General features: G+C 41.3%; 1 protein-coding gene and 1 long non-coding RNA gene across 6 annotated transcripts in view; one reads left to right on the top strand and one right to left on the bottom strand.

Moving 5' to 3' along the window:
- The window catches only part of SLC36A2 (solute carrier family 36 member 2), a 28221-nt gene that overhangs the window by 4686 nt on the left and 3084 nt on the right, over nucleotides 1-20451 (bottom strand). For 2 of the 4 annotated variants that reach the window (XM_036879090.2, XM_036879091.2), the window contains exons 2-8: nucleotides 20270-20360; nucleotides 19648-19736; nucleotides 18742-18837; nucleotides 15102-15186; nucleotides 12514-12732; nucleotides 11039-11137; nucleotides 1373-1539 (exon numbers count right to left, since the gene is read on the bottom strand). In XM_036879090.2, coding sequence (XP_036734985.2) covers nucleotides 1373-1539; nucleotides 11039-11137; nucleotides 12514-12732; nucleotides 15102-15186; nucleotides 18742-18837; nucleotides 19648-19736; nucleotides 20270-20360 — 846 coding nt within the window. The remainder of the gene's footprint in view (nucleotides 1-1372; nucleotides 1540-11038; nucleotides 11138-12513; nucleotides 12733-15101; nucleotides 15187-18741; nucleotides 18838-19647; nucleotides 19737-20269; nucleotides 20361-20451) is intronic. The other 2 variants (XM_057490572.1, XM_057490578.1) reach the window with 2 other exon arrangements.
- LOC118909023 (uncharacterized) lies at nucleotides 1484-12503 on the top strand. Of its 2 annotated transcripts, XR_005023464.2 has the most exons (5): nucleotides 1484-1605; nucleotides 2912-3003; nucleotides 4522-4630; nucleotides 10799-10925; nucleotides 12231-12503. It is a non-coding gene; the product is annotated as an uncharacterized LOC118909023 (long non-coding RNA). The 2 variants fall into 2 exon arrangements; XR_008993262.1 differs by having other exon boundaries at nucleotides 2912-4630.

The raw sequence follows: 20451 nt of genomic DNA, 5'->3' as shown, positions 1-20451 counted from the left end.
TGTGATGGGGCATGTTGAGTCTTATCAAAGCCGTTTTTGACCTATGGAGGTATGACTCCTTTCCTTTAGTCTATTAATGTAGTAGATGCGTCTCCCATGTCTAACGAGCCTGTGTGTATATCTATATTTAAGCCATTCCTTAAGAGGACTAACTTCCACATTTTTGTGCTTCTTGCTCACACTAGTCCTACTGCCTGGAACACCACTGAACTCCATTTCCATCTGTTCAAACCCCACCAAAGTGGTGTAATTCCTTTCTTTCGAGAAGGTATCAGATGATTTTAAATATGCCCAACTTAATCTTCGTGACAACTCTGCTTTATAGATGAGGAAACCGAGGGTCAGAGAGGTTAAATTAAATCATCCATGATCACCAGATAGGAGGCGGTACAACTGGGACTTGGACGTACGAGTGCCAGAGTTGCCCTTACCTGGACAGAATTGTCTTTTTGGATGACGAGACTCCTCGTTGTCTCATTCCAATGCACTTTCTTTTCTCAGAAGCCCCCAAAGCCTCTTTGCTACTCTGGAGGGCTCCTTTTTCTCTTCTGTACTTGTGTATATACACTATCTATCCCTCCGCCATTCCCACCGATCATGAGCTGGGGAAGGAGTGAAGCTGAAGGTCATCATCTATTCATATCAGTGCCCTCTAACCCCTGTGTCTCGACTGGCATCTGCATATAATTGGCATGTAGTAAATGCTTGATGAATGCCATTTATCAACTTGGGAAAGGGGCACCATTTACGCAATTGAGACCCCAAGTGACCCTTAAAAAAAATAGGCATCCTGTGACATGCCTCAGTGTGGGAGAAAATGCTGCACAATGTAGTATGGGCTCGTGTCTACTTAAACGTAGCACTGTTGAAGTCTGGGTCAGTTAACTGTTATGTGAATTGGATGCATTTGAACATAAAACCTTTCAGTGGTCTCCCCAGATTAGTTCTTGTTTTACTATTTTTTAATCCCAGCTACCCGGACTTGGGAGAAGTGCACCATCATCTGTGGCATGAAAGACTGGGTAACACAGCCTTAGTATATATACTTGGAAGTGAGTGTGGCCATACCCTGACTCCTATCTCTGCCTCTTGTGTTGCCCTGGAGCCCCACCCTTCCCTTCTCAGGTGACCGTGGACTCACTTCTTCCCTCTATTCCTAAATCATATCTGTCTTCGTACTAGGCTATCAAGGCCTCACTCAACATGGAGGGCTGTTGTTGAAGGAGGAGCTTCCTGGACAGAGAATCCAGAGCCTGGGGTTTCCCGTGGAGGCCATTGAGACCTCAGGGAGCCGTGTGAAGAAGGGGGGAGGAAGAGACTTGTGTGTCCCTGCAGAGCTGAGCTCCCCCCACCTGAGGGTATGTGAGATTACCAGCAGTTGGGCAGGTTAAGGGTTATGCTGGCCTTAATGCCACTTCCAAACCGCAGGTAGCCTAGAGTCCCGATGCAGACATACAGGGCAGTGACAATGGACATTCCCAAGGACAGGATGGCTGGGAAGCGGCGGGAATCCTTCATCTTGTTCTCCAGCGGCAGAATCTACAAAAACGTCAGTGTACAAAGGAAGAAGAAGAACGAGGACCGTGAATATAAAAGCATCCGCTTGTGAGTATGCACCCAAAAGAACTGGAACAGGAATTTGAGCAGATATTTGTACAACTATGTCCAGAGCATTACTCACAATAGCCAAAAGGGGGAAGCAACTTAAGTGTCCACTGATGGATGAACGGATAAACAAAATGCAGTCTACACAAACAATGGAGTGCTGCTCAGCCTTGAAAAGGAAAGGAAATTCTGACACACGCCACCACATGGATGAACCTTGGGGACATCATGCTGAGTGAAATTAGCCAGTCACAAAATGAGAGCTAATGCATGATTCCATTTACGTGAAGTACTTGGGGTGGTCAAATTCATAGACTCCGAAAATAGAATGGGGCTTCCAGGGGCTGTGGTAGAGGGGAATGGGGTGTTATTGTTTAATAAATATGGTTTCAGTTTTGCAAGATGAAAAAGTTCTGGTGATGGATGGTGGTGATACTTTCACAATAATGTGAATGTCACTGAATTGTATACTTAAAAATGTTTAAGATGGTAAATTTTATGTTAGGTATATTTTACCACAATTATCAGAAAAAAGGAAGGCCTGGAGTCACAATATGAGCCATGGACAATTCGGAGCTGGAAGGGCCTCTCAGGGTGTCCCAGCCAAGAAGCTCAGCCCCCGGGGCAGCCCAAGCCGGCCAGGGGATGCACCGTGTCTGGCCAGCAGAGTCTTTTCGGCCACTGCCTTCCTCCATTAGTGAGGCCCACTTTCGCCCGCACGCTGACATATATCCGGCCTCTTTGTCCACATCGCCTTCCAGAGGCTTTTGAGTTTGGGACTTGTAGTTTCAGTGCACTCAACCCTCTCCGTACAGATGCAGAGGCGGAGACTCACGTCCCAGTGAACTGGTGGCAGAGGGCCTCCTGGTTTCCCACCGCACATGTCCCCACACGCTGTGTTCTCAGGACCCTTCTCTAGGAAGGCTCTAGGAACGTCCAGGTTGACAGCAGCCTGCCTCTTGAGCCTGCTGGGTACCAAGGTCATGTCTGTCTTTGGAACCAACCCTCTGGCTCTCACACCATACATTTATTTCATCCTCAGACTTCTACCGGCCAAGAGCCCACCCCCACCCCTCCCTCTCCTCCGTGATCAGGCCATGGGCTAAGCACACTTCAAACACATCATTAGGCTGATTTGCCTCTCAGTTTCCTCACCTGAAAATTCACTTTTGGAATTTTTTTGAGAATTACATGGGGACCACATGGCACATAGTAAGGGCTTAGTAACTATTAGCTGTTATAATTTTTTATACTGTGAAGATCACAACTCCATGGAGTTGGGACTTATGTAATTCTTACTTTACAGATTAGGAAAACAAGGCTCTGAAGATGAAGAAACCTGCCTCAAGGAAGTGGGGCACTGCTAGGCTGCGGACTAGGGCTGTCCTCCAAGTCCAGGTACACCTCTTCCGTGCAGGCTTGCCTGATCTCTGACAGCACCGGGCATATTCATTACTCAGTAGGAATTTAGCATCTGTTCCCTTGAACTCTTAACTCCTTTTTTGTCCTACATGCATCTGTCCCCATGCAAATGGAAAACACTTCAGGGGGGTGCCACATCAGGGTCACTGCTGCGCCTCTCTGCTTTCTTCTGCGTTAGGGGCAGGTTCCTGGTTGTAGCTGTTGCTCAGGAAAATGTCTAGGGGATTATGTGGAGAGCAGAGAGTTGGACCTGAGTTTTCCCACACTGCAGTACATTTCTGCTGTGTAAATTCCCCAGGTGAAAAATGATCTTTTCACAAGGCTTGATCATACTCAGTAGTTGGCGTTCTCTCTCTCTCTTCCTCAACAATCAAAGAGATAAATGGCTGTTCACATAAAGTGGGAAGGTCCCTGGACTGGGAGTGAGGAGCAACTTGGTTTTAGCCATAGCTGCAGCTGTTCACAGCTGGTGGCCTGGCTCAAGTCCTTTTCCGTTTTTGGAGCTTAGGCTCTGCTTCTGCAAAATTGGAGACTGGCCTAAAAGATTTCTAAAGGTGATTTGAATTCAGACACTAATAACCATTAGCACATAGTAGGTGTTTAATAAATATTGAACACATATTACCATCATTTAGTGGGGGAATTAGGGTTCAAAGCGTAGTCCATGGCCAAAGTAAGATTCCAGAACATTCCACCTCCAAATTTATTTGCTCAACCACTGCACTTTTTGCCATGACTGTCCAAAATTATAAATATAAAGTGCTTCCTGTTCTATTAAGATGGTGTAAGTACACTCTACCATGTCTCCCTCACTGATAAATACTAAAAGCCTTGGAAGAATACAGAAGCAACTATCCATGGACTCTCAGAAGTATGTAATAGTGGGTGGATTGACCAAAACTAGTAAAAATGGCCATTATGACAGTAAGTTTCCAGGTTTTTTTCCTTCCTGTATCCCCAGTTTAGACACACAGGGACCCCAAGTACTAGAAAGACGCAGAGATAACTCTAAGAGAAACCCTCTTTCTGGCCAGAGGACATGAATAGGAGGCCCTGTGGGACAGAGTATGGAAAAAATCCCTATGTTTTTGTTTCTTTTTATGCCCTCAAGGCCACACACCAAAACATGTTCTAGCAGAGCAGCATTCTGGTGTATCAGTGACTGTGACAGTCACATAGGCACCTAAAAGTCTGAGCCAAACTCATCTCTAAGCAAGGAACTAGGAAAAGGGGCCTTGGGAACCAATGAACGTGGGGGGAAATCAGCCCTGGTATATTAAATGTAGGGTCTAGAGCAAAATGCAAATGCAGGGCTTCTTGGTCAAAAATCAAAAATTTCAAGATGATGAAAGCAGAGCATTAAACTACAAGCGGGATCTTTCCAAAAGCATTAAACAACAAGTGGGATCCTTCCACACAGGTTGCATGTCTGTGAAGTTGGCCATGGGAGGAATCCTTATTATTTATTTATCTTTCTTCCCTCTTTTCTTTCAGTGCTTAATTCCTGAGCCAGACGCAGTCACAGAAAGTGCATACGAGTGTAGGGAGCCTAAAACCCTGGCTTTCCAGACACAGGACCAGAAAAAGGAGCTAATGGGAGCTGGTGAGTATGCAAGAAAACATGGAAAGGATGGAGCTGAAGAAAGTGATCCCCTAAATCTGTGAGTGAAGTCCTGGGCTCAGTCCTGGGCTGCACATGGTAGAATTGATGTGTAGCCATCAAAGCAGAGGCTTTGAAAACTGAACTATTGCGCAGACCACCGTCTATATCCCAGCCGGCCGCCGGGGGGCACAGGCATGGTGGAGCCAGATATCACTGCGAAGGCTTTGAAAACTCCTCTGATACTGGCACCATGGCCCATGAAGGTGGATCAGGACCTGTGGTCTGAATCAAACCAGACTGACTGCGTGCTAAAATAAAAAAATCAACATTCTCCAGAGGATTTTAACAGGCTCCAAAATCTCAAAAATAATATTCAAATATATAGTATACAATCTAAAATTACTCAACATACAAAGAGCTAGGAAAATTTCAACAAGTTGTAAGGGAAAAGACAACAGATGCCGATCCTAAGATGACTCATATGTTGGAAATATAAGACAAAGACCTTAAAGCAGCTATTAACAACCATCCTCCATGAAGAAAGGGAGAACATTATTGAAATAAATGGACAGATGTAAGTTCTTGGCTAAGAAGTAGAAGTTATATAAAGGACCCAAAAGGAAATTTTAGAACTGAAAAACCTCACTGGAGGGGCCCAACATAAATGACAGAACATGGTCTGTGAACTTGAAAATAGATCACTACGAGTTATTGAATCTGAGCATAAAAGGAGAAAAATGATTTTTAAAATGAAGAGAGCCTCAAAAACCTGTGGGATGTGTATCAAAAGGTCTAACATTCGGATCACTGGAGTCCCAGAATGAGAATAAAAAGAGATTGATGAAGAAAAAAAGTTTTGAAAAAAATAATGGCTGAAAATCTTCTAAGTTGGTTATAATTCATACATCTACAGATTCAAGAAATTCAGTGAATTTCAAACAGGACAAACTCAAAGAAAACTATATCAGATATACAATATAACTCTATTACTACAGTAGATGTGCTAAAAATCAGTGTTAAAAAAAAGACTCTTGAAAGTAACAGATAAAAACAACATATCACCATATAGGGAAACAATGATTCAAATAATTGCAGATTTCTTACTAGAACAACTGAGGGAAAAAGGATGTGAAACTATATTTTGAAAATGCTGAAAAAAAGAAAGAACTGCCAATGTAGAATTCTATATTGTGTAAAAATACACCCCATTAATAAAGGCAAAATGAAGACATTCTGAGATGAAGAAAATGAAGCGAATATGTCTGCAGCAGATCTGCTCTTAAATAGATGCTAACTGGGGTTCTTCATGCTGAAGAAGGAAACTTGTGAATTCAAGAATAAAGAAAGAGCAAAAAAAGCAGTAATTATCTGGGTAGATAAAATGGACTATTTTTCTTCTTGTAACTTTGTTACAAGTTGTTGTAAGTGAGGGTTATGTATGATTATTGATGGCCAAGATTATAACACAGTCTGAGGGTGTTTTAAATGTGTTTAGATGTAATGTATATAGAAAACACAACATAAAAGAGGGGAGAGTAAAGGGACCTATGTGACTGTTTACTAGAAATGATAAAATATTAACTGTATGAAAAGTTATATATGTTTATCATAATCTCTAGAGCAACTACTGAAAGTATTATAGAAAAAGATACAGTGAAAAATTAAACGGCAAATTAAAGTGGAATACTGAAAGTATTTAAACAATCTAAAAGAATGCAAGGTGTAAAACAAAACATTATTAATCACAGACCTATTAACCATATAATTATGTAACTGCAAGGGGTTTAACTACACCAATTAAAAGACACAGATGGTCAGATTGGATTAAAAAAACAAGACTTAATTATATTCTCTCTGTAAGAAATCCACTTTAAAATAGATTAAAAGGATGTTTATCTTAAGAAAAGAAAACCGTGACCTATACTGTTTATGAATACAGATGCAAAATTACTTAACCAAATACTACCAAACTGAATCTAGCAGCAGATTAAAATGATTATGTACCATTACCAAGTGGGATTTATCCCATGAATGCAAAGGTGGTTCATTATGATATGAAATCATTTCATAATTGATCTGAAATCAATTAATTGAACATCATATTAATAAACTGAAGGGGAGAAAAAATCTACATGATCACTTCAATTGTTGCAGAAGAAGCATTTGACAAAATCCAACATTCTATCATGATGAAAATACTCGGCAAACAAGGAATGGAAGGGAACTTCCTCAACCCAATAAAGGGCATCTATGAAAAATCCACAGTTAATATCATATTTAACAGTGAAAGACTGAAACTTTCCCCCAAGATCAGGAATAAGACAAAGATGTGGATTTTCACCACTTGTGTTCAACACTGTACTGTAAGTTCTATCCAGGGTAATGAGACAAGACACAACAGGCATCCACATTAACACACATGTCTGCACACACACAAGTACTGGAGTTGCTAAACAGATTCAGCAAGTTGCATGATAGAAGACCAACATACAGAAATCAGTAGTGCTGAGCTAGTAATGAACAATCTGAAGAAGAAATTTATTAAAATTCCATTTGCAACAGCACCAAAAAGAACAAAATACTTAGGAATAAATTTAACCAAAGAGATGCAAGATTTGTACACTGAAAACTACAAGACATTGTTTAAGGGGATTAAGGGAGGACCTAAATAAATGGAAAGTCGTCCCATGTTTGTGGATTGGAAGACTCAATAATGTTAAGATAACAATATTCCTCAAATTCATCTATAGATTCAATGAAATCTCTATCAAAATTCCAACTGCCTTTCTGGCAGCAATGGACAAGCTGATCCTAAAATTCATATGGAATTGGAAAGGACCCCAAATAGCCAAACTTGGAAATGAACAAAGTTAGGGGACAATATTCATTAAGATAGTGACCCAGCAACCTCACTCTTATGTATATACCCCAAAGAATCAAAATCAGGTGTTCAAACAAAACTTATACATGAGTTCTCATAGTAATATTATTTACAATAGCCAAAAAGTGGAAACAACCCAGTGTCCATCAGCTGATGAAGTGGATAAACAAAATGTCGTATAGCCAGACAATGGAAGATTATTGAGTCACATTAAAGTATTAAATATGGATATTGATTATAACATGGATGAACCCTGAAAGCATTATGCTCTATGAAAGAACCCAGACACAACAGGCCACATATTGTATGAGTCCATTTACGTGAAATGTCTAGAATAGGTAAATCCATAGAAACAAAAAGCAGGTCGTGGCTGCCAGGGGCTGGAAACATGAGGAATGGAGTAACTACTTGATGGGCATAGTGTCTCTTTTAGGGGTGATGAATGCTTTTTGGAATCAGATAGTGGTGATGTCTGCAAGATGTTATGAATGTTAAAGGTATTGCATTGTATACTTTGGCTCAAATGGTGAATTTCTCAATAGAAAAAAAGATGGTAAAAGACATCACACAAATACTAATAAAAAAAAGAGCTCTCTCTACATCATGCTAAAAAGCTTCTGTACAGCAAAGGACATTATCAGCAGAACAAAAAGGCATCCTACAGCATGGGAGAATATATTTGTAAATGACATATCTGACAAGGGATGGGATTTATATTAACATCCAAAATATATAAAGAACTCATATGCCTTAACACTCAAAAAGCAAATAACCCTATTAAAAAATGGGCAGAGGATATGAACAGACAATTCTCCAAAGAAGAAATTCAGATGGCCAACAGGCACATGAAAAGATGTTCCACATCGCTGAATATTGGGGAAATGCAAATTAAAACCACATGAGATATCACCTCACGCCAGTTAGGATGGCCAACATAGAAAAGAATAGGAACAACAAATGCTGGCGAGGATGTGGAGAAAGGGGAACCCTCCTACACTGCTGGTGGGAATGTAAACAAGTTCAACCATTGTGGAAAGCAGTATGGAGGTTCCTCAAAATAAAAATAGAAATACCATTTGACCCAGGAATTCCACTCCTAGGAATTTATCCTAAGAATGCAGGAGCCCAGTCTCAAAAAGACATATGCACCCCTATGTTAATCACAGCACTATTTACAATAGCCAAGAAATGCAAGCAACCTAAGTGTCCATCAGCAGATGAATGGATAAAGAAGATGTGGTACATATACACAATGGAGTATTATTCAGCTATAAGAAGAAAACAAATCCTACTGTTTGCAACAACATGGATGGAGCTAGAGTGTATTATGCTCAGTGAAATAAGCCAGGCAGAGAAAGACAAGTACCAAATGATTTCACTCATCGGTGGAGCATAAGAACAAAGCAAAAACTGAAGGAACAAAACAGCAGCAGAATCACAGAACCCAAGAATGGACTAACAGTTGCCAAAGGGAAAGGGACTGGGGGTGGTGGGTAGGGATGGAGGGAGAAGGGGAATAAGGAGCATTAGCACACATAACATAGCAGTGGGGGAGGGCATGGGGAAGGCAGTATAGCACAGAGAAGACAAGTAGTGACTCTATACAACCTTACTATGCTGATGTACAATGACTATAATGGGGTATGTGGTGGGGACTTGATAATGGGGGGGAAATCTAGTAACCACAATGTTGCTTATGTAATTGTATATTAATGATATCAAAATTTAAAAAAAAGAGCTCTCACACTACCTGATTTTAAGATTGTATTAAATACAATCTGGTATTTATGAAATGGCATACACACTGATCAATCAGTATAGGAAATCAATAAATTGACCCATATGCATATATCAATTAGCTTTTTACAAAGATGCAAAGGTAAGTCAATGGAGACTGGATAGTCTTCAACAAGTGATGCTGGAACAACTGGGCATTGTCTAAAAAAGTGAACTTCGACCTATAAACACCTTTCAAGTTAACTCAGAATGGATCATAGATCTAAATGTACAATGAAGACTATAAAACATTTAGAAGAAAGCATAGGAGAAAATCTTTGTGACCTTGGATTAGGCAAAGTGCTTTCAGATAAAACCAAAGCAGGATCCATAAAACTAAAATTTTGATATATTGAACTTTATCACAATTAAATCTTTTGCTCTGTGAAAGACTGTTAAGAAAATGAAAAAGATGAGCTGCAAACTCAAGAAGGTATTTGTAAGTTACATATCCAGTAAAGGACTTGAATTTGAATATATAAAGAATTCTTAAAACTCAACAATAAGAAGACAACCAGTATTTTTTTTAATTTGCAAAAGATACGAACAGACACTTCACGGAAGGGGATATACAGATGTCAGATAATCCCATAAAAAGATCCTCAGACTTGTTAGTCATTAGTAAAATGCAAATTAAATCAAATACTAGTACATACCTATTAAAACGGCTGAAATAAAAAAATATTGACAGTACATATAAGAACTAGCAATATGCAGAGCAACTGGAATGTTCATACAGTCTTGTGGGGATGCAAATGGTACTGCCATTCTAAAAACCTGTTCGACAATTTCTTATAAAGTTAAACCTACATTAATATGTAACCTAACAAACCTAGTCCCAGAGAAATGAAAACTTACATTCACACAAAAACCTGCACACAAATGTTTATAGCAGCATTATTCATAATCGTCCCAAACTAGAAACAACCTAAATGTCCTCCAGCAGGTGAATTGATAAAGAAATCGTGGTATTGCCTATACACCGGATGCTCAGTGATAGCAGTGAGTGGTGGATGCGTGCAACAGCATGGATGATCTTAAACACAAATAAGTGAAAGAAGTCAGTCTCAAAAGTATGTAACTATCATACAGTTACACACTGTATGATCCCATGCATATGGCATTCTGAAAAAGATAAAACAACAGAGACAGAGAACAGAAGGTGGTTGCCAGGGGTTAGTAGTGGGGAGGAAGTTGACTATAAAGGGGACAACACGAGGGGGTTTTTGTGGTGAGGAAATTGTTCTGTGTCTTGATTGTGGCACATCTATGACTTTACACATTTCTCAAGACTTCCAGAAATGTATACCAAAAAAAGGAATTGTACTGAGTGTAAATGAAAGGCAAACTTAAAAATTATATATACAGCACTATCTTTCCTCAAGTGTGGAAGTAGAGACTATGTAATAATCCATTGCAAATATACAGTACTTTTCAGTTTAAAATTCCTTTATGCTCCATCAAATCCTGTAATTTAAACTGTACAACTCCATTTCTCTTGATTTTAAAAGATTAGGAGACACATGTTGATATGAAGATAAATGTTTAACAGATGTATTGGGACAAGAATTTAACTCTGTCTCCTGACTGCTTCTCTGTTGTAATCGACTTTTCTCCTGCTAATGACAACTGACCCAGGTGAGGCCAGAGGTTACTTTTTTCCCTGTACACACAGAAACCCAAAAACCCAGAGCTCTTATTCAGAAGTCCATCTAGCACCCAGGGAAAGTCTACCCCAATCCAAACCTTACCATGCCAATACTTTCAAATGAAGAAATAGCTGTTCCAAAGAAGAGAGGGTAGGTCTTCCAACTTGCTACCAGAGGTAACTGGTTGGGGTCTGGAATTCCCTACAGGAGAGAAAAAGGCAGTTAGACATTTACTCCCAAAGCATGTTTGGGCTCCTTTAAGAGGGGACTATTCTGAGAGTAGACCTGAATTTTAAATAATTGAATGTCAAGAAATGCAGAAAACTTCAAAAGTAGGTAACAGAGGTGATTTTAAGATGGCACAATATCAGAGCCAGAGGAAAGAAACATCAAGGTCCTGACAAAGTATTGAAGGATTAGTATCTCAAGGAGGGAGTTTGGTTTATTAGAATCCTCAAGAAGATCTTGCACACCACAGGTTAGTACCAGGATAAACTGCCCAAGGATACTTTGAATGTACCAGTGGTTATGGGTGTTGGAAATTATGGTGACTGTAGTTACAGTATTCTAGGGGCCTCAAAGGAATTAGTAAAATATGAAAGTTGCGTTTTCTTCTTCAATGAGCTATAAATTGAAGGGGAGGAAAGTATGTGGAATAAATATTTCACATACCCTATGACCTAGATTGGGAACATAATTATAGAACCATTTCTCTAGTAAGGCAACCTCTGGAATAGTCCAAAAATTAATCAGAGATAGCTATCTTATTAGGAAATTAAATTTTTTAGAATTTACCAATATTGCCTTAAGACATATGTCTTATCTATAATTTATCCTAAAATATTTGGCTAATTTGTTATTTTTACAAAATTCTATGGACAATAAAGCTTTTTTTTCTTGTGACTTCTGAAAGAGAAAAACATTTGAAAGGTATTAGGTATGCCAAGGGATTTCTGGGGTTTGAATTTCTATGTAGTCTTTCCCATTATAAAATAAAAATTAGAAAGAATAGAAAAGTAGGAAATTGAGGGAAAATCATATCTATAACTCAACCTCAAAGATGTTGTAATTAACCTTGTGATATATTTGCTTTTGGACTTCTGAGACTCTCTATTTATACCTCTGTGACCAATTTTAGGTTTTCTTTTTTTCCTCTTGAGTTCCGTAGGGGGTAATTCTGGGTGCCTGGAATTGTAGCTTAGAGGATGTAAGACTGTGGGTAATTTGATCATTTTCAGCTGTGGTAGAGGATCCTGCTTGTCATCTGCATTTTGTTCCTCTCCAACCATTACAGGAATAGTCTATAGTTCACCAACCAAAATGTTTTCCACACCAAGGATAATATGTTTTTAAAGCCTGGATTGACTAAAAGTGAGTACTGGAGGATCAACAGAAAAGAAGAGATATCCTGAAGAATGAGATTGCACAGAGACACCTTTGTGGAAGAAAGCTGCAACGAGGTCAGTTCCAGGCTGAAGAGTGAGGTGTGTACCTGCCCCAGAGTCGGCTCCAGGGGTCAGTGGGTTGTGATAAAAGGCTCTGGCCAGTGCAGGGGTGGGTGTGTGGCGTGCACCAACCTGGGTGATGTACTGGGTGATGATGACCAGGCTCACCACCATGCTGACGTTGGCCAACATGGAGAAGACGGTCAGGATCCTGAGGTTCTGGATGAGGACCAGCAGCATCAGGATGGGCGTGAAGGCGACCATGTAGAGTCGAGAGTCCACGGTGGGTGTCAGAAGCACTGTGTCATTGTAGTGGCAGTTGTTGGTTGTGCTATTAACTGCTTCCACTACCTGAGAAAGGAATGGGAAAGCAAGGGGAAGATTTGATGAATCACCTGACCATGCGGTCAGCTTAGTGCTTGGCTCATCACCTCCCTCACAGAGAGCTAGGATGGCTCACATGCCAGAGTCTCACAGTGAGTTAGGCTGTTTCTGTTACTTATAACCCAAAAACCCATATATACATTTTCATAATTGGGCCAATTGCACCATACCAATATTGGCATTTTGAGTGAGAGAACTCATCTTTGTGAGGTCTGGACCATTCATTGCAGGACATTTGGCATCCCTGGACCCCACCCAATAAATGCTATTAGCATCTCCCAACCATTGAGGCAGATGAGAAACCGCCCCCCCGTACACAGTACAAACACCCCCTGGCAAAGCTGAGGGACGGGCAAGGATACCACCCACATTAGAATCGGCATTACTTAATGAAATCCTATTGAGCAAGCAATACAGTGTACTACAGAACAGTCAGAAATGAGTTAGGCAAGAAGAAAATGTCAAAGAAATAATAATCTCAGTATCCCTGGATAGCTATGGGAATGCCCTGGATTATATTCACCTGTGCAGTTTGTATACAATATCACAAATTACGAGTATTATATGCATCCTTTTTTAACAGATTGCAATCATAGCCTACAGTCTTATTTCAAAATCTTTTTATTTAATAGCACACTTGGATACTTAAATGAATCACTAATTCTTATTATTTTCTAATTCCTCATTATGGTAGGAAAAATACTTGGAACATGAGCTGGGCATTCAAAGTCCTCCATAATGGGTCCCATCCAACTGTGAAGATTCTTCCTGTCCCAAGGCCCAGTCGCACGAGAAATCCCATTGTACTGCCTCTCCTGAGCAAGTCCCCACATTCCTGCTCCAGGAGTTCGCTCCTTCCTTCTCCCACCTTGGCCGCAGTCCTCCTCCTCCAAGCTGCCCTTCAACGCCCAGCTCAGATGTAGCTCCTCGAGGAAGTCTTCCCTTGTTCCAACTATTTTTCATGCCCCCGCACATATCTGCCCCTTAAATTCACAATTAAGCACCCCTGACCTCAGGGTATGGTTGGTGGTATCCTGACCTGGCACCAAAACACACTGATAATTAACTTTTTATATGTTTTAGGACAAATCTCATTCAGCCTGCAAACTTCTCGAGACGATGCTTGCCTTATCTCCATAGGATGACGAAGTTCTGATGAAACCAGATTGATTTCCAAGCAGGAATCTGGCAATGTGTTTGGAAAGCCTTCAAAATAATCAAACTCTTTGACTCAGTACTTTTACTTTAAGAAATACATACTAAGGAAAAATAAAGGAGTACACAAAGATTTAGATTTCAATAGAAAGGCAAAAGAAAACAAAGAAAATATCCAACAATATCGACTTAGTCATGGTTTGTCTGTGGAATGGAGTATTATGGAGCCATTAAAAATTACATTAAAAAATGTAAGGATATTGCAAAATGCTAACCAGTTCATACTAAGTTAAAACATTAACCATGAGTGGTTGGATTAACAATAGTTTTTTGTTTTAAGAAGCAATATAGCATATTATTTAAGAACTTGAGCTCTGATGTCAAAAGGCTTACATTTTTAACCTTGGCTCTTGACTTATAGACATTATAGAGTTTATAGCATCATTTTTCTCCTCTGTAAAATGAGAATAACCACAGTATGTACTTTGATGAGGTCCTGGAGAGAATTAAATGAGGGGAAGCATATAAAATGCTCAGCACTGCACCTGACACATAATAGAAACTAACTCTGAATGCTTACTATTTTTCCTTCTTTCTAATTATTTTACATTTCCAAATTTCTGGTATTACTGTAAGCAGAGAAATAAAAAGAGCCCTAAAGAATAGCTATCTTTTTTAGCTTATTGACTAAGAATGGTCTCTGTTATTGAGCACATTATTTTGTTCAAATTGCTACAAGATAACTTCTGGGTTAGATAAAAAGAACTTTCTGGGGACAACTGTTAAACCACAGAAATTAAGCAGTGAAAGACAGAGAAAATAGTCCAAAGAAGATTCAGTATCATCACCCATATCAGTTTTAAAAGAGTTAAAGACGATTAAACTCCAAGGCAGGAGGTTCAAGAAAAATCCGTTTCCTTCTAGCTCCGGTTTAGAGAACAGTCCTGAGGACAGAGAGGTCCAAGCCCCTGGACAAAGGGTACTGTGGGAAAGGGACCGCTTAGAGGGATCTGCAGTTATGTGAACTAGAGGAAGTCTGTGTTCTTTGACAAAATCTAGCTTAACTTCCTTGGTTGTTTGCTAAAGACACTGCAACCCAAAGAGAAGAAACTATTTGTTGAACTAGCAGATGACCCTTCTTTTTCCATGTCTTTTCCTCCACCTTATCTAGAAGACCTTACCTGTTTTAAATTGTCAGCCAGAAAGACAATGTATACACAGCAGAAGCCCAGCTGGGTGACTATAAGGAAGAAGCTTACAATATGCCTGGAAGAGAGGGCAGAGAGAGAAAGAAAACTTGTTATACAAGAAGAGTTGGCTTGTCATTGCCATTTCTGTTCCCAGGGGGAGGTCCCCTGTATCACTACCCTTGGTCTTGCCACCACAATTAACAATGGGGCAGTAAAAGGTGAGGTGACAATAGTTCTTTTAGAAATAATGTTTCTCAAACACCCTCATACTCTCAGGTCAGCACGTGGTGAAATTCTTCAGGAAGTCAGGAACTTCCCCCTTGTCTGTGGCATTCTTTGTAATTGATGTAGGGCGGTAGGCATGATGTTCTTTTTTTTGAGACTTATGAATTATTTATTGATCAAATGGTTGTTAACAACAATAAAATTCTGTATAGGGGACTCAATGCACAGTCATTAATCAACCCCAAGCCTATATCTCAACAGTCTCCAATCTTCTGAAGCATAACAAACAAGTTCTTACATGATGAACAAGGCCTTACATAGTGAATAAGTTCTTACATGGTGAACAGGCACGATGTTTTTATTAGCTATTATTAACATTAAACTTTTTTTCAACCATGTGCAAGATACCATATTAGGCTCTGAGGACACACAGACAAATAAAACATGGTCCCATCTTCTAGTGCTTTACAGACTAGTGGGAGAGATGGGCAAAAAATAACATGGCACCAATGGTCATGGTAAAAAGAGCAATTTACCCAAATTATAGAGCATACAGCTTTCTTAGAAAAAAGCAATACCCGAGTAGGAGTCCCTTGGGAAGGAGAAGAAAGAGAGAGAAAGGAAGAGGAGAAAATGGAGAGGAAGAAGTGAGGGATTAGCAGATTTCTCTAGATGCAATGTGGAGAATCCACTGGAGGGTCAAGACTAAGGATGGGAAGACTGGCTAGGGGATTCTGACTACAATAGTGGTGAGAGATGGCAGCACCCTGGACAAAATGTGGCCATTAGGATGAGACAATTAAAGCATTTTAAGATATACTAGAGAGAAGTACTTACAGAACCTGGTGACAACTTACATCTGGGGGAAGTAAAAGAAGTTACCTAAGGTGATTGACAGATTTCTGGCTTGGACAACAAAATAAACAGGGAAAGTCAGAAAGAAGAAGAGGTCTTTTGGGAAGGGGAAGAAATGACACATTCAGTATCCAAATTGCTGAGCTTGAGGTTCCTACAGGAGACATTCAGGAGACAAGTACACACATGGGTCCAGAACCATTGATTTGTTGGTAATGGACAAAGCCTTGAGAAGGCAGGTCCACATTGGAGAGTGTGCAGTGGGCAGAGGAGAAGGCAGCATCCTAAACTCTAAAGAACACCTAGGGTTATAGGGAGGATAGTAACAAAAAAGCCTGCACAAAGGTAAAGGAATGACCAGAGACATAGGTGGGATAAAGGGTTAAATAGAAGCCAAGTGAAGGGAGAATGTTTGGCGAAGAGAACAGTTGATTGTACCCACTGCTGCTGAGAGGTTCTCTAGGGCAAAGAAGGTACAACAATGAGGTATCTTAGGACATTGGTGGAAAGAACTTCAGTAGAAGTATAAGGACAGCAAATCCAGGTGACCCCTGAAAGAGGGGAGAATGGGATGTGTGGAAGTAAAGTCAGGGGGTGGGCTGTTCTTTCATACCCCCAAGTCTTGATGGTGCCATTTGTTCATCACTGTAGACCCATAGCCTAAAGCACTTCCTGACGCACTGGAGGTATTCAGTGGGTATCTGCTGAATCACCAGATGCTGAATGTGAGATAGGATGGTGGCTACAGGGTAGTGTAAGGTCTAGGAAGCTTTATTAATTTATTTTTCTATTTTTAAGACGCATTTTAAATGTTCAGAGGAAGAGCCCATAGTTCAAAAAAGAAGTTCAAATTATAGGAGAGAAGATCAGTGATGCAAGGTTCCCAAATAGAACAGGAAAAGCTACTTTATATAACCAATGATGAATAGAAGGATTTGAGGGATTGTGACAAGCAAAATCCTCTTCTTGGGAGAGTTCTGATTAATATCTCATAGCTTTCCTAGTCTGCTCCTAGGCTGAATTTACTAACTGAGTATGTGAACGGGCTTTGGGCCAAGGGGTTGCCACACCCATGGTGTTCTGCAGGCTCTACGCTTTGCGGGCAGGGTGCACCTCAGGGCAGCTGCAGTGATCTGGCAGGTCACAGTTCAATAGAGACTCTGACAATCTAGATGGTACTGGGTAAAGAGTAGGCAGATGGGGTGAGGACAGGCCTGAAAACAAAAATGAGTAGATTTAGTCCCAAGTACCAGAGGACAGAGGGGGTTTACCTTATTCTGTGTCATCCCTGAAATCTAGAATGTGGTTGGGACAGGAGGAAGACTTCAGCTCACCAAAGGGTTCTTAATGGTCTTTCTCTCTGTTTTCTTCTCACTATAAACTTGCTCCCTAAGAGACCCCTGGCTTCATGGCAGATGACTGCAATTCTGTAACTCCTGTATGAAGACAGGTTCAAACCTGTACAGACAATTACCCACTTGGCATCTCCATTTGAATATCTCTCAGGCACCTCAAGCCCGACTTGTCCAGAACAGAAGTCCTTGGAAATCTGAGCCACCCTTGATTCTTTTCCCCACAATCCTGAGATCTAGAAATCATTATCAAATTCACTTTTCTCTATCCCATTGCCACCAGCTTGGTCCCAGCCATCACTACCAACTGCCTGGACAATGTCAACAGCCCCTCATGGGCTGACTAAATCTATTCTTGCCCCCTTAGAATCTATTCTCTTTACAGAAGCCAGACAGATCTTTAAACAATGCAAACAGCACTTCCTTGATTAAAACCCTCCAATGGCTCCCTGGTTGCTCTTGAGAAAAGAACAAAACCTTCATGAGGGTCTAAAATATATACCTTCATCAGGACCCTGGACTCTTCATCTTCATCTCCATGACGCTGCCCTCAAGCTGCCTGGTCTTTCTGTGCCTTGAAACTGCCAGGAACTCCTTCCTCCTTTGGGACCTTCACAGCTTGCTTTTCCTTCTTCCTGGAGGGCGGTCCAGGATCCTGACCACTTTCACCTATGCAATTTCTCATCTTATGAACTCCTTCCTGCAGAACTCATTTCGGTGATTCCATCCTAGGAGGCCCACCCAAGGCCAGGCACATCTATCTCCTTACCTGCTCTGTTAGCAAGTAGAACTTCTTTCCTTCAATGTACTTTATCCCAGTGCTTATTAAGTAACTATGTCCTAAACTGTTTAGTGTCTACCTTTTGCACTATTCTGGACTATTTTGATTCTGTGAGGGCAAAGCCTTGTTTGCCTTGTTCCCCATGATATTTGCAGGGCTCAGTACATAGTAGCAGCTGGAAAACTGTGGTTTAATAACAAAGTGAATAATATTAAAGCTGCATAGCAAAGGAATGAGCATGCTGTTGCTGGAGGTATGCAAGGAGGAGGGCTGGGTCAGCAAAGTTGCCAATGAACCCCTTCCATGTGGAGAGTCCAACATTCTGTGCCACATGAGCAAGGATCCCAGGAAGAAGCCACCCCTGACAGCTGCATTTCCTTCTCCTGTATCCACTTCGGGCAAAGCAAGAGCAAGGTACCTTCCCCAGCGGGCGTGGTTCTGGAGCCAGACACTGGGGCTGGCTTCTAGTCCGTGCATCATTGTATCCCCATAGTCCATAAAGGGCTTGTTAAGCCTGCAGGAGAAAGTGCATACACAGTTACCAAGAGGCAGCTTAACCTAAAATCATAAGCTGAAAAGTCAGGAGACACACAGCAAGACATCCCAGCTGGAGCAGAAAGACCGCCAGAGCGGAGACATAAATTCTGGCTCAGACTTGAACACCTGGCAGTATTTCCGCAGTGGCTTGCTTTCCTTCCTTGTCAAGGGGAGCCGTTACTAAATAAAAGGGGTAGTAGTATACACGTTGCATGGCTATAGTAGTTTTCATATTCACGATCCCATTGGATCCTCATGAGAATTCGCTAGGGAGGTGAGGCAGGTATTGTTTAGGCCCAGTTTACTGATGAGCCAAGCAGATAAGCACAATGACCTGATTAAGATCGCCTAATGAGTCATGTAGCAGAGCCTTGCCTCAGGTCCCTGCCCTCAATGCTTTTTTCTTTGTCTTGGCCTTGTTGGGGGAAGTTAAGAAGTAAACTATTTTTTTTTTAAATTTATTTTTATTGAAGTATTGTTGATATACAATCTTATATTGGTTTCAAATGTACAACACAGTGGTTCAACAGTCACCTATATTATTAAATCCTCACCCCCTCTAGTGCAGTTACTATCTGTCAACACAGGAAGATGTCACACAATCAGTGGATAGTCTCCATGCTGGACTACCGTCCCCATGACCAACTTTATTATGCTCGGGAAATTTTGTGCCCCTTTATCCCCCTTGCCCTCCCTACCCTCAAGAGGTAAACTCTTATTATGTGTCTGGGATGTCCCTAAGCACCAAGTACCAAAGGAACTGACAAGAGGATGCTGTTTTCCTCACCTGTGGCAGAAGCGCTGGGCACACCTGACCAGGATGTGCATACAGTGGCAGGCGATGAAGCCAATTGCCAGCACACTGAGCGGGCCCATCTGGCGGAACGGAAGAGAGGAGAGAATTGGTTGGTAAAGAACATTGCCGGGGGGGATTTGCTGGTGCAGATATTATTCAGAACTCAAAGAACTTCCTGGCAAACTCCTTTATAGCAGCAACAGCTACTCTTTCAAACATAATCTCAAGTAGTACTCTAATAAAGTACATGAAACAATTAAAATGGGGCATTGTGGTGGGAGGAGGGGACCCAGAATTCTGCCCCTGGGTGGCCTCGGTATCCCCAAGAACTAGTGCTCTACAGAGCACAAGTGGAAAACCAGTCATAGTCCAGCCTCTGCATTCTACCAAGGGAGTGAATTGAGGCCCACAGAGTGGGCAAGTGACTTGCCAAGGCCACTCAGATCTGCGGCAGAGCCAGAACTCAAACCCAGGCTAGATGTCTAGACTCCAAATCTGGGCCAAGCTGCCTCCCCCAAAGACTGCTCGCTGAGAGCCACTATGATCCCTGTTGCCTCCTCTCACGTCCCCTCTACAGCCCAGTCGTTCTGACCCCTCCTGCAGCTGCTCTTACCAGGATGCCTGCGTTCTTCACAGCCAGGGGTAGCCCCAGGATCCCTGTGCCTATGTTGCTCTTCACCAGGTGAACCAGGGTCTGGAATCCTCTGAAGGAGAGGAAAAAGACACGGAGCTGTGGGTGTGTGAGGGTGAGGAGACCCGGCAGGTATGCCCTCGCAGCACGTCAACACTTCAATT

Source organism: Manis pentadactyla, chromosome 2, assembly GCF_030020395.1.
Source record: "Manis pentadactyla isolate mManPen7 chromosome 2, mManPen7.hap1, whole genome shotgun sequence".
In the NCBI taxonomy this organism is placed as follows: domain Eukaryota; kingdom Metazoa; phylum Chordata; class Mammalia; order Pholidota; family Manidae; genus Manis; species Manis pentadactyla.
Note: the sequence above shows the minus strand (reverse complement) of the source record. Positions and strands in the feature narration are given on the sequence as shown.